The 12181-nt window shown below is 38.0% G+C and overlaps 1 protein-coding gene and 1 pseudogene across 1 annotated transcript; one reads left to right on the forward strand and one right to left on the reverse strand.

Annotated features, from left to right (window-relative positions):
- Nucleotides 1-807: 807 nt before the first annotated feature.
- LOC113066878 (hyaluronan and proteoglycan link protein 3-like) lies at nucleotides 808-6485 on the forward strand. The gene is made up of 5 exons (XM_026238973.1): nucleotides 808-1946; nucleotides 2310-2473; nucleotides 2902-3273; nucleotides 3523-3825; nucleotides 4254-6485. Exons 2-5 carry the CDS (start codon nucleotides 2353-2355, stop codon nucleotides 4538-4540), a joined length of 1083 nt encoding a protein of 360 aa, XP_026094758.1. The 5' UTR covers nucleotides 808-1946; nucleotides 2310-2352; the 3' UTR covers nucleotides 4541-6485.
- Nucleotides 6486-7439: 954 nt separating this feature from the next.
- On the reverse strand, nucleotides 7440-11696 carry LOC113066400 (aggrecan core protein-like; annotated as a pseudogene).
- Between the last annotated feature and the right edge of the window lie 485 nt (nucleotides 11697-12181).

Here is a 12181-nt window from a genome sequence, read left to right on the forward strand (position 1 = left end):
TGTAAAAAAAAAATGTTCAGAAGTTTGGGGCAAGTACTTTTTTATTTATTAAATTTTTATTTAAAGAAATTAATATTTTTATTCAGCAAGGATGCATTAAATTAAACAAAAATTAATATTTCTTAATAATAATTATATATATATATATATATATATATATATATATATATATATATATATATATATATATTTTTTTTTTTTTTTTTTTTTTTTTTTTTTTAATTAAATTAAATGCTGACTTTTTTAACTTTCTCTTCATCAAAGAGTCCTGAAAGACACTGCTCGATTTCCACAAACCTTTTACACATAGATAATAAACGTTTCTTGAGCAGCATTTCGGCATATTAACTTATGAATGATCGTATGACAATGAAGCCTGGAGAAATGCTGAAAATTCAGCTTTGCCATAACAGGAATAAATTGCATTTCAAAATATATAAAAAAATATTTCACAATGTTGCTGTTTTACTCTGTTTTTGATTAAATACGGTATAGTGAGGCAGAAGAGACTTCTTTCAAAAACATTCAAATATCTAACTGACCCCAAACTCTTAAATGGTACATTTCATTGTAGGAGATTATGTAAATATTGCATTAATTTACCTTTCTGAATGTATAATTATTAAAATGTATTTATTTTTTTATTTATTCTTGAGAATGCACAGTGCAGCTAATTAACATTTAAACACTTTATTTTTATCATATATTATTTTCTCAGGCGGGCTGCAATACTGTGTCAGGAGAACATTTAAAACATTTACAGCCAGCCATTTTGGGCTAAAAGTACAATGTTCTCCCAAATGATAGCTGCCAAAATCATGCTTCTGTGAAGCCCACAGCTATTCAAAGGGCCTATAGGCGTTCCTTGCCTAAGGCGACGGCTTTCATCTTGGCTGTGGGGACTAATTGATGGGGATCTTCAAATGCATCACCAATGTTGTGAGCATCTGTGAGAGCCGATGTACATCTGCTCACCCTCATCTTTTAAAGTGTGCATAATGTGATGTATGAAGAACAGCTCACGCAGGAGTTACTTTCATAGCAAGCAGCTTTCTGTTCGTTCATCTGAACAACACAATGTGAAATCCATGGGGGAAATCTATTGCCTTCAAGTGTCGATTTCTATTGAAATGACTGGATTTCGCCTGAGAAGATTCACTGAACAAAAGTAAATGTGACTGTGAAAGAGAAAGAGAAAGGGGCAAAAGTCGGTGTTGCAGTGTGGCACATTTTGGGGTCATAATACTGAGTAATGCTGTAAGGACAACATCCTGGTCAGTCCAATTTCAACCACTGACTTCCCATTGTAATCTTTTTTAAGACTTCGATCAAAGGTGGACAGTTATGTTTCTGGTGTGTAATTTCATAAGCAGTGATAATTTTTTGGTCATATTATTTACACATCATTACTTTACAATATATTTTTATTGTACAGATTTTAGAGTTTGGTTTCCACCTAAAAGGGAATCATTTATAACACTCTGTGCATTCGGAATGTAAAAGAGAAATCGTTATGTGACAATCTATTATTACCAACTGTGTTATTAGGCCAGGCATCCTCTGAGGCCATTAAGAACTGTTTGTTGTTTTTTGTGACAAACCCGCGTAACAAGAGACCTGTGTGGAATATATTCTCGCTGGAACCGTAAACAAAGCTCCAGTTTCAGTTTTGGGAAATTATCAACACACCTTATGCTGTAAAATTATACCGTGATGATGGACGACAGCCCTCGACTGCTTTGTAGACCCCACAATTATTATTGTTCGCGAGCTGGAGAACTTCAAAGAGATGCCTGAGTGACGTCACCTCACGTACCCACAATCTTATTACAGAGAGAGAGAGAGAGAGAGAGAGAGAGAGAGAGAGAGAGAGATCTAGCTATTATTCAGCACTTTGGACGATGAACAGTTGTAGCAAAAGGAACCTGAGAAAGTATTTTACATTGGTAAGTTGCGAAAATGCTACTAATTTATTTAATGAATGTGCAAGTTAGCAGATTCTTTTGAATGCTATTTGTTGTGACTTTGAATCTTCTTTTTTTTTTATCAATTTGATAAACTACTTTTTACGTTGCCTAATTCAATTGTATATAGCTAGTTGATTTTTGTTTCTTCGGTCGTTTAACCAGCAACTTCATGCAGTTCTTGAAGTAAATATCTGATTACTATCTCGTTTATGGCGAGCAAATCAAACTTTTTTTTTTTTTTTTTAATAAATCAGAATTTGAAAGTGCTGAAGTTAAATATAGCCTATGTTTGCTGAACACCTTGCTTGTCTTTACTCGTCTTGGGTTGTCTTAAAATTCAAGGACACTGTTGGAAAGCAGTGGGGAGACGGGAAACACCGTGAATATGAGGACTCTCCGCCATCTGCTGGTGCTTTTAACGCACCTGGTCCTCGGAAGCGGTGCACAGCGATTCTCCAATGGCTATTATTATCAGGATATAATTAATGGAAATGGCAATGGGGAGAGTATGTTTTATTTATGAGTTACTCATGTGTGCCAAACAACAAACCAGCAACCAAACACTAGCATGCTATATGACATGTAGAATTCAACAAAATTCGAACTTGTGTCACCTTTCATTGATTATTTGATTTTATATTTTAATTTATTTTTATTTTAATTGTTTAAAATTCCCGAACAAGTAAATTTGTTATAAACTCAGTGGGAATTATAAAGTTATATAGTATATGTTTTATAGCCTAGCAATAATAGCTACGATAATAAAGTTTAAATATCGCCTACATTTAGGATGCTAAGACATCACCAAAATCTGCTATTTCAAAGCTATTTTACTTTTGCATAGTTCAACAAATAAACAAACAGTAAATCAAATAATAGTTTATTTCTCTTTTTAAATATATTATTTATTTATTTATTTATTTGTCTTTTTTAGTATATTTCCACAAGATCCGTCTTCACGTTGAGTCTCCTGAAACGTTAGTGTCGGCTGTTCAGGGGAGTAACGTCACACTGCCGTGTCATTACCGCTACGAGCCGGCGCTCAGCGAGCCCCGCAGAACACGGGTCAAGTGGTTCCTGCAACCCCTGAGCGGCGAGGAACGGGAGCGTGACGTCATGGTGGCCATCGGCACGCGTCACCGGAGTTACGGAGACTTTAAAGGACGTGTGCGGCTCCGCCGAAGCGCCCCGGGCGATGTGTCCCTCGTCATCAACCCGCTACAGTCCGACGATACCGGCCGTTACCGGTGTGAAATTATCGATGGTCTCGAGGACGAGAGCGTGACAGTGCATCTTAAGTTTCGAGGTGCTTATTGTATTAATATTGTGTTTTATATAGTATCTAGCCTACTGTATATAAAAAATAATATTATCAGTTAATTTTCTAAATGCTATTACCAACTCCAAATTTTATGTATATTTGTACTGTATTTATTTATTGTGTAACTTATTCCCAAACATATTGGCAAACCCTAATTATATGTAATCTTTTATCTTTAACAAATTTTGTTGATCTTACGTGTATTCAGTGGTGTTTTTTGCTCGTTCTCCACAGGTGTGGTGTTCCCCTATCATTCCTCTAGGGGGCGCTATCTGATGAACTTTCATGAGGCTAAGGAGGCATGTGAGAGACAGGATGCACACCTGGCTACCTTTGAGCAGCTCTACGCTGCTTGGGAGGAAGGGCTGGACTGGTGTAACGCTGGGTGGCTCATGGATGGGACGGCCCAATATCCCGTTGTAGTGCCCCGAGAGGCTTGTGGTGGCACCGACCTGGCACCTGGTGTACGGAGCTACGGCGTTCGAGACAAGAGTCTGGACCGGTTTGATGCATTCTGCTTCACTTCATCCATTAGAGGTAATAATGGTTGTGTATACAGTATTTAGTGGAGGTTTTAATATACCATCATATAACTCCATCCAGTCTTGGTTTACGCTGGTTTGTTTCTGTGAAATTTTGTCAGACAAATATTTACAGTTTTCCATAGTTTCCATTTTTAAATCAAACAAAGATAGAATACAGTACATGTGGCTGCTATTGCTGGTAAATTCTGCAAAATGTTCTTATATTAAAAACTTGTTGAGGATGACAAGTGGGATGAACCTGCCAACAAGGATTAAAAATGGCCTTCTTGCTTGTTTTAATCAGTCATGCATATGTTTTAAAGCTGTTTGCCTTGATGTGCCAGTTGTATTTTGTTACCTTGGATCAATTATATATCACATTTATATTTAAGTCACCAAATATGATGTGACAAGTTACCTTATGTCTTTCTTCAATGTCAGGAGAGGTCTACTTCTTGCAACATCCCATCAAGCTAAATTTCACAGAGGCAGCAGAGGCCTGTCAGAACGACGGAGGCCGGATTGCTAAAGTTGGCCAGTTATACGCAGCCTGGAGGTTTGTGGGATTGGACCAGTGTGATGCGGGCTGGTTGGCTGATGGTAGTGTACGTTACCCAATCATCCAACCCAGGATGAACTGTGGTACATCAGAACCAGGGGTGCGCAGCTTTGGCTTTCCTCCGAAACATTTAAAACATGGCGTATATTGCTACAAAGTTCACTGGTAAAATGTGCAATTTATTTCAAATTTATAAACACTTCTGTGGAAACCACAGTGAACAATACTTATTTTTCTTTACTACTGATATTCAATTTGTAATAACATGTCTTTTATTATGTCTTGATTGGATATGTCTGAAATGGCATTTAGGTGTCTTTACACAAACTGTTTAATGCTACTCAGAGGTAGCATGAATGCATTTACATAACAAATACAACTGTGTTTTCATATTAGAGGCAGTGTTGGGTCAGAACTGGCTTAATTTAGTCTGGCTTTTATACACCATTATGTCTTCAAACTAAATTTTGAGTAAGCACAGAGCAGCCTTAACTCCGCTGTGTAAAGTTGCCTTAAAATGTTCTATTGTGTTGTAAAATTAAATTTCAAGTGCTAATTTTGATATTTACACTTAAAACTCAAAAAAGAAAAATGTTTAAATGTTTAAAGAATGTTTAAACTAACTGTGTGATCATCACAAAAAAAATCCCGTAATGTACGATAATTTCAGAATTTTATTAAAATTTAAATGATGGTAATTGCAGTCATAGGGCTTCTTTACTCATACATGAAATCGGCTCATTACAGACACTCTTAACGCGTTCGTGTGTACCTTAGGGTGTTTTAAGAACGCAAGATAGTGCCCTGCTTTAAAGCCAACTAGCACTAGTTGTGGTCCATTACAGTAAGAACCCCTTCAACATCTGGCAAGACGCAGTCTTTCGGTGACAGCGGCCCAGATGTTAACTGCACCACGCAGCAACAGCTAAATTCCTTCTTCACTGGACGCGACAAAGCAAGTGTTAAAAATCATTTTAATATGTTTTAAATGCGCAGTGACGCAGCCTACACCTTGTTATCTATTTTGGTAATTTGCAGGTCATGTCAAAATGTTGTTGGTTTAGAATAGATACGTAACTATTTTGACTCGTGTACGATAATTTTCTTCCAAATACAATAATTTTGAACTTCTGGTACGATACTTGGACATTTCCAATCTGGCAACACTGAGCAGCAACAACACTCGGTTCAAAAGCAATCCAACATCCTTTATGCTCGTGTCACTGAGTTTATCTTTAGTGTAAAGCCAATTATGGGGGGAGGTATAATTAACTCACCTTTTCCCACAGGATTTAATGATCATTTGGCGTCAAAGATGTACCGTATTTACACATAGACTGTAGTATTTACACCTGCTTCCTAAACATGGATTTTAGGCGGGGGAGGAGTAGTAGCGCATGAAAAGACAGCAGTGTTACTCAGCCTGGCTTTTTCACCCAGCTAATTGCACATAAAGATGCACAGTGTTAGGTAAGATAGGTATATTCATGAGCTTTTGGGTTTTTCTTTTCCCTTAAGAAAATGTCATTACACTACGTGGATTCTGAGTAAAGTTTGGTCATGTTCACATCATGAACTGTACATTTTTTTTACATGTCTCTGGACAATACGATTGATAATATGTATGTAGTACTGTACATTAAAGACTCCGTATACAGTGTAAATACATACAGTGGCCCCTAAAGGTATTGCATCGTTTGTTGCAGATGCCACACGATCTTAAGCAGTGATGCACTTGTCCAAACACTATTTGGGTGCACAATGTACAGAATGAAAATATAACAGAATCTCTAAATTTATAAAAAAAATTCAGCACTGGAGACAATGAAAAAAAAATGTCATGGAAATTTATGTTGATTTTGCCATTGTCTCCACAGAATCTCCGACTAGTTTGTTAATCACAATTTACAAATAAATGAAAATCTCATGGACAAGTGATGGAAATGTATTGGTCAGTTTGTGGGAACCCTGGATAGAGTAAACATTTAACAATCCCTATCATAATTTAGGGTGAAACTACTGTTTGTACTGTAGAATTGACTTAATAGAGTTATAAGCATAAGTTTCTCTTAAAATTTCTTCTCTTTCTCTCACATAAACTCACCATACATCCACTCAAATGTGAAGAGTGTTTTTATGTTAAAATGTTTTCCATCCGAGTTAAACATGGAGAAAAAAACTACAAGTAAGTCATTTTTATGTTTGTTTCCCAGAACAGTGAACACAGTGTAACTTATATTAGAGCTTAAGTCTGTTATGGAGGCCAAGCCAAATCATATGAGCTAGTGAATTAACAAATCATTCTAATCTGAGTAAACAATTTTTATGCTATGCCAGTTGACCTAGAATCGGAAGCAAAAAGCTGGGGAATTTATCTTTCACAGTTTCACAGAGATACAACTAGACATTTACAATACAACAAACAACAAAACAAATAAAAAAAGATACATCTTATTTAAATTAGTTTAAAGACTAATGTACTTAAATGTAATTGTGTCCAGCTGTGGTCATTAAAGGCTTTTGACTTGTTCAGAATTTTAGTGTTACCCAGAGCTACACAGACAATATTACTTTTGTGCTGTCTAATTGTTTCTGGACGTAGTCTGCCCTGATTTTTGGGCTGACATTGCCCATTCAATTGTCTTCTTTTTAAATTGTAGAAAAAAATGAAAAGGAATGCAAGGCCAATGCAAATGTATGAACCTAAAAGTTAAGCTAAGGAAATTATGGAACTTGATACTAACACATTCAAATGCAAACAGCACGTGACAATACTAAACAGGAACAATGACCCAATAGTGTTATTGTGTGTTTACATATTCAAAAATGTGTATTTTCCAATCATCAGTGAAGTACATTAAGTATGAAATAAGGTGTGCAAATTGGGAGGGTGGCATTGGGGGATTCTAGAGGCTATGTTCCTATAATTACATACAACCTATACTGTTGCTGCAGTATATAGTATGTATACTGTGCAGAATTACAAACTTTATTGGCGACACTCACGTACAGGGTATCTTAATTAATAAAAGTCCTCTGGATGTTTTGAAATGTGTTTTTTGTCTTGTTTAGAAGACCTTCATCCACATCCGACTGTTGACTGCTTTAGGATGTGTCTTGAGCGATCTTTTCCAGAGCCTGTCAATTGTTTTGCCTGTTGAGGGAGTTAATAACATTGACACAAAATTTTTGTTGACTTTGAATTTGGAACTTTACTTTACTCTATGAAGCATAACAAAGTAACTTTGTACTCTAGTGTGAGTGGGAAATGCTTACCTTCTATACATTCCACTTTAGGCTTCTGCCACTGACCGTCAGGTAAGAAATGCACCACTGAAAGGTGGCGCTGTGTGAATCCACTGTCACACTGGTATCGAATGATGGCATTAACAGGCTAGCGATCTTTGCTGTTGCTTAACATCCGGGCATTCTTCACTTCAGGAGGTGATGAACATGTTATTACAATAAAAAGAGTCAAACAAAATGGCAAAAAAAAAAACATTTATCTTCATTAAAACAAGGATATAGTAGTTCCTATAAATGTACAATATTCATTGTCCATTGGTATTAGACCAAAGTTGCTTGATGCAGCTGTGCTATAATTACAGTAAAATAACACAATAAATTAAATAGCTTATAGCTCACTTTGCTAATTGGGTAGGACTGATTTGGTTCTGAAGTTAATGTCTGTCACCTCTTCTTACCAGGTCCACTCTTGCAAGTAAAAGGAAGATGATAGTTGCAGGGTACATCATTCCACCGGCCATCCTCGTGCCATATCATAACAACACAGTCTTCTCCGGTGCTAAAGTTATTGTCTGGCTGATTGGGTCTCCAGTTTTCACTTTCCTGTAGAGAAAGTAGCACTGGTTGAAATAATGACATATTACAGATGCCTCAAAACACAGTCATCACTCAATTTGGAAAAAAATCTCAGAGGAAGGTGGTCTCATCTCTTCCATCTGTCCAGCAAAACTGATTTTGCACATCCAGGTCATTTAGTCCAATCCACTGATAGTCATGAACTTGAGCTGGGTGGTTTAGAAATGTATAAGCACTTTTATAAGCAGGTATATGTCTTTTATTAGAAATCAGATTAAACTCACTTTTTACAAACTCTTGTTCTTCTTGGGAGGATATGCTAACCAAGTGAGAGTTTAGCTCTTGACAGTGCTGCTCAGCACTGGTCCAGGTCTCACGCTCATCAAAATAGATATAACAGCTACCCATGAACTCCCTCCACCCCTCATCACATCCCTGTACCGCTGATTAAACAGAAGAGACAAGGAATTTTACTAGATTTTATTATGTGTTCTCTAAGAGGTGGCTAGTTACAGAAGACTAATAAGACCGACAGACTGCATTCTAATTCACAGGCTCCTTATGCAGTTTGCTTTCCTACACACTGAGCAGGGTATATCTGTGTACTTTACTTGGCAAAATTAGTTCCTTTCAAATGACCTAGTAAATCGTTATTTATATCTGCGCCCTATTGTTACAGTTTCATATAAGAAAATCAATAACCCTGTGAAGTCCAGTTTGATTATACCCTTACTTGCGGATAGGAAGTAGCAAGGCAGTAAGACAAAGGTGGGTAAAACTGTCCTTCAGTCACAATAAATACATACATGCATGATGGTATGTGTGTGGTCCGTAATTCTTTTAATGCTCATTCTATGCCTTTTCACTTACGTGTTTTGCAGTTTTTTTTGTTGGGGAAGTCGTGGCCTAATGGTTAGAGGGTTAGACTCCCAATCAAAGGGTTGTGAGTTCTAGTCTCGGGCCGGACGGAATTGTGGGTGGGGGTAGTGCATGAACAGCTCTCTCTCCACCTTCAATACCACGACTTAGGTGCCCTTGAGCAAGGCATCGAACCCCCAACTGCTCCCCGGGCGCCGCAGCATAAATGGCTGCCCACTGCTCTGAGTGTGTGTTCACTGCTCTGTGTGTGTGCATTTTCGGATGGGTTAAATGCAGAGCACAAATTCTGAGTATTCTGCTGTATGTCACTTCACTTTCACTTTTCCCACTGAATCCTGAATGAAACTGACATACTGCAATGCCATCTTGTAGAGAGCATAAACCTTGACCACAGAGGTTTGGATCACAGGGGTTAGCAGAAGTTGCCAAAGACAGAAATGTTCATCTTAATTAAAAATTGTAAAATGTATGTTGTTGTACACCAGTTGAATAACATCAAAATGAAAGTTTTGTTCAGTTATTACCATGCTCATATTTTTCTGTTATGAGATGAATGGTTTCATTGGCACTCCAATTATCTTTATATGAAGTACTATTAGAAAGAGATATGGAGAGGTCTTTTTCTTGACTACTGCCCTCTCCACTAATCTCCACTGATCCACGACCATGTTCTGTTCCAACTGTTGGCCTAAATGTCAACTCGACCTCATCGTCCGTTAGAATTAAAATCTTTTCATCTTGACTATGAATGAGGCCAGATACCTCACCTGAAGGATGACTGAGATAAACTGAATCCCCAGAAGAAGAGCCATATCCAAAGTCAGAAGTAGAGCCAGATCCAAAGTCAATGATGGTACCAGATCCAAATCCAGAGGCAGAGCCAGATCCAGGAGCAGAGCCGAAACCACTAACATCAGCCAAGTCAAATGGAGAAATGCCAGACAATTCCTGTTCTCCAGAAGGTCTTGAAGACAGATTAATAATTTCTGTGTTTATAAGACACACACCAAAGAAGCCACTAATTCCACTGCCAAGTCCCGATGGAAGGCCACTAGCTCCACTTTGTTCATGAAAGTGTCCAGACTCCTCTACAGATCCCCTGATTCTATTCCTGAAGTAATGATAACACCACTGCCACTACCTTCTCTTACCTCCAAAGCACTGCCTGAGGCAGAAGTCTGCCACATGATTGGATCTGCACCTTCTTGGTACCTCAGAAGGTGACTTGATTCATCGCCACTTTGGCCAGAACCGGATATGCTCCCACTGGGAATGCCTCTCCTGACATGTACCAGGAACTGGAATCATGATCGCCTGATCCTGTTCCTGATCCTGATCCTGATCCTGATCCTGATCCAGATCCAGACAGGTCCTCAAACAAGCAAGTGACAATTGGATGAACTGTAACACGGATTACAGAAAGTTGGCATGCTTAAATAAGACAGTTATGCTATAAAGATTAGCAGTAGCAAGTGGCAATATCAAACATATCTCATACCAGGTCTAAGCAGCTGTGTTATGTCCGTCATGTTAAGATCCATCCCCATCCTTGTAGCATTCAACATATCTTCATCGAGCAGTATAGACAGATTTGCTGAAAAATAACCAATAATCTCTTAAATCAACATCCATTTTTCCCTTTCATTGCAAACTCCTAAATACAGGCTTAAAAGTTTTCGTTTTGACCACAACCAAAGCCTGGATTGCGGACAGGATAGCGGACACTGCGACTTGGGGACTGCACTTGTGGAAACCCTGATTCCATGCGGCGTAGAGTTCTCTAGTTGAGGCAAGCGTAGAACCCAGTTTTCTGCAATGGTCAACAGCTTCATAATACCTGAAGCCTGCTAATGAACTCACATGGAATATCTCCCCTAAGGGATAGAGACCAAACAGTGAGATTATTAAATATAAGGGATCATCATTATGCCATGAATTATTTCCTCAACATTTGAATGAATTTCCTCAAAGGTGTAAGCATAGCGCCTGGAGTTAGCAGGATAGTGGAATATCACTCCCTTAGTTTCTAGGGTGAGGACTGATTTGGCCATATTTAAACTGGGATTAATATCTTCTTTGAAAATTATTTGAGACACCTTTTATTTTGTAAATAAACTGTAATTCTTGCAGGTCCTTGTTTTGGTTCAACTACTTTGGCTCAGTTACCTTCAATGATGTGTGGGCTTTTACACTGCTAATTTCATGTGGCTATGTTGTAAACTGGATCCAGTTTAGTTTACTTACTTGCAGTGACATTGTCCATGGGAATCTCATATCCCAGGTAAGGCAGAGCTGTGGCCACATTGATGATGTCCTCCTCAACCTCAGTTATGTTAGGAGGTAGAGGTAGAGGACTTTCTGTGCTTGTGGTGTTAAGAGGCTCATCTGTCTCTAGCTAGCCACGGACCTCCATTTATTTGGTCATCTCTTCAGTATAGTCTGAAGGGCTTGAGGTGACTGTAGCCACACTGAACATGGAATCCGTTGTAGTGTCTAATTCAGGAAATGGTGAGGTCTTTGTTGAAAACTTATTATTTTCTAATTAGGTACTTTTAATTCGCTTTTTAATTTAACTTCACTAGAAACCAGAAGAGGTCATAGGGGTCATTGCTTTCTTGCTTCATTTTTGTTTACAGTTAGAGTAATGAATATCATAAAATGTGCATTGTTTATTAGTCTTTATCGGTTGTGTGTAAATATCGGTCTGTGCTTCAGTTTCCTGTTTAGTACAGGTTTTATAACTCTGTTGTGGCCCTTTGGTGTGGTAGAGACACTGGTGAATCTTGCAAGAATCTCTCAACCAAATATCAGTCTACAGTACGTCTGATGTTGCTGGAATTTCACAGTTCAAGCGTTAAAGTCATGACCCTCCAACAGAAGCTGCGTTTCCACACATTTTCCTTTCCTTATACATTAAGTGAAGAAACTTGCTTTGCACAATAGGTACATATCCTTTACCCAAACAAGTTGATTATCTTGACTATGCAACTGAACTTGCTCGCTATGGGAGCATTTACTAAAACAATGTAATGAAATCCATCACTCATACTTATGGTCAAGAAATGTGAAATGATATTGTTTTAAACCCATGAGCCTAGCCCCTTCTGTG

This window comes from Carassius auratus, chromosome 50 (genome assembly GCF_003368295.1).
Source record: "Carassius auratus strain Wakin chromosome 50, ASM336829v1, whole genome shotgun sequence".
NCBI lineage: Eukaryota > Metazoa > Chordata > Actinopteri > Cypriniformes > Cyprinidae > Carassius > Carassius auratus.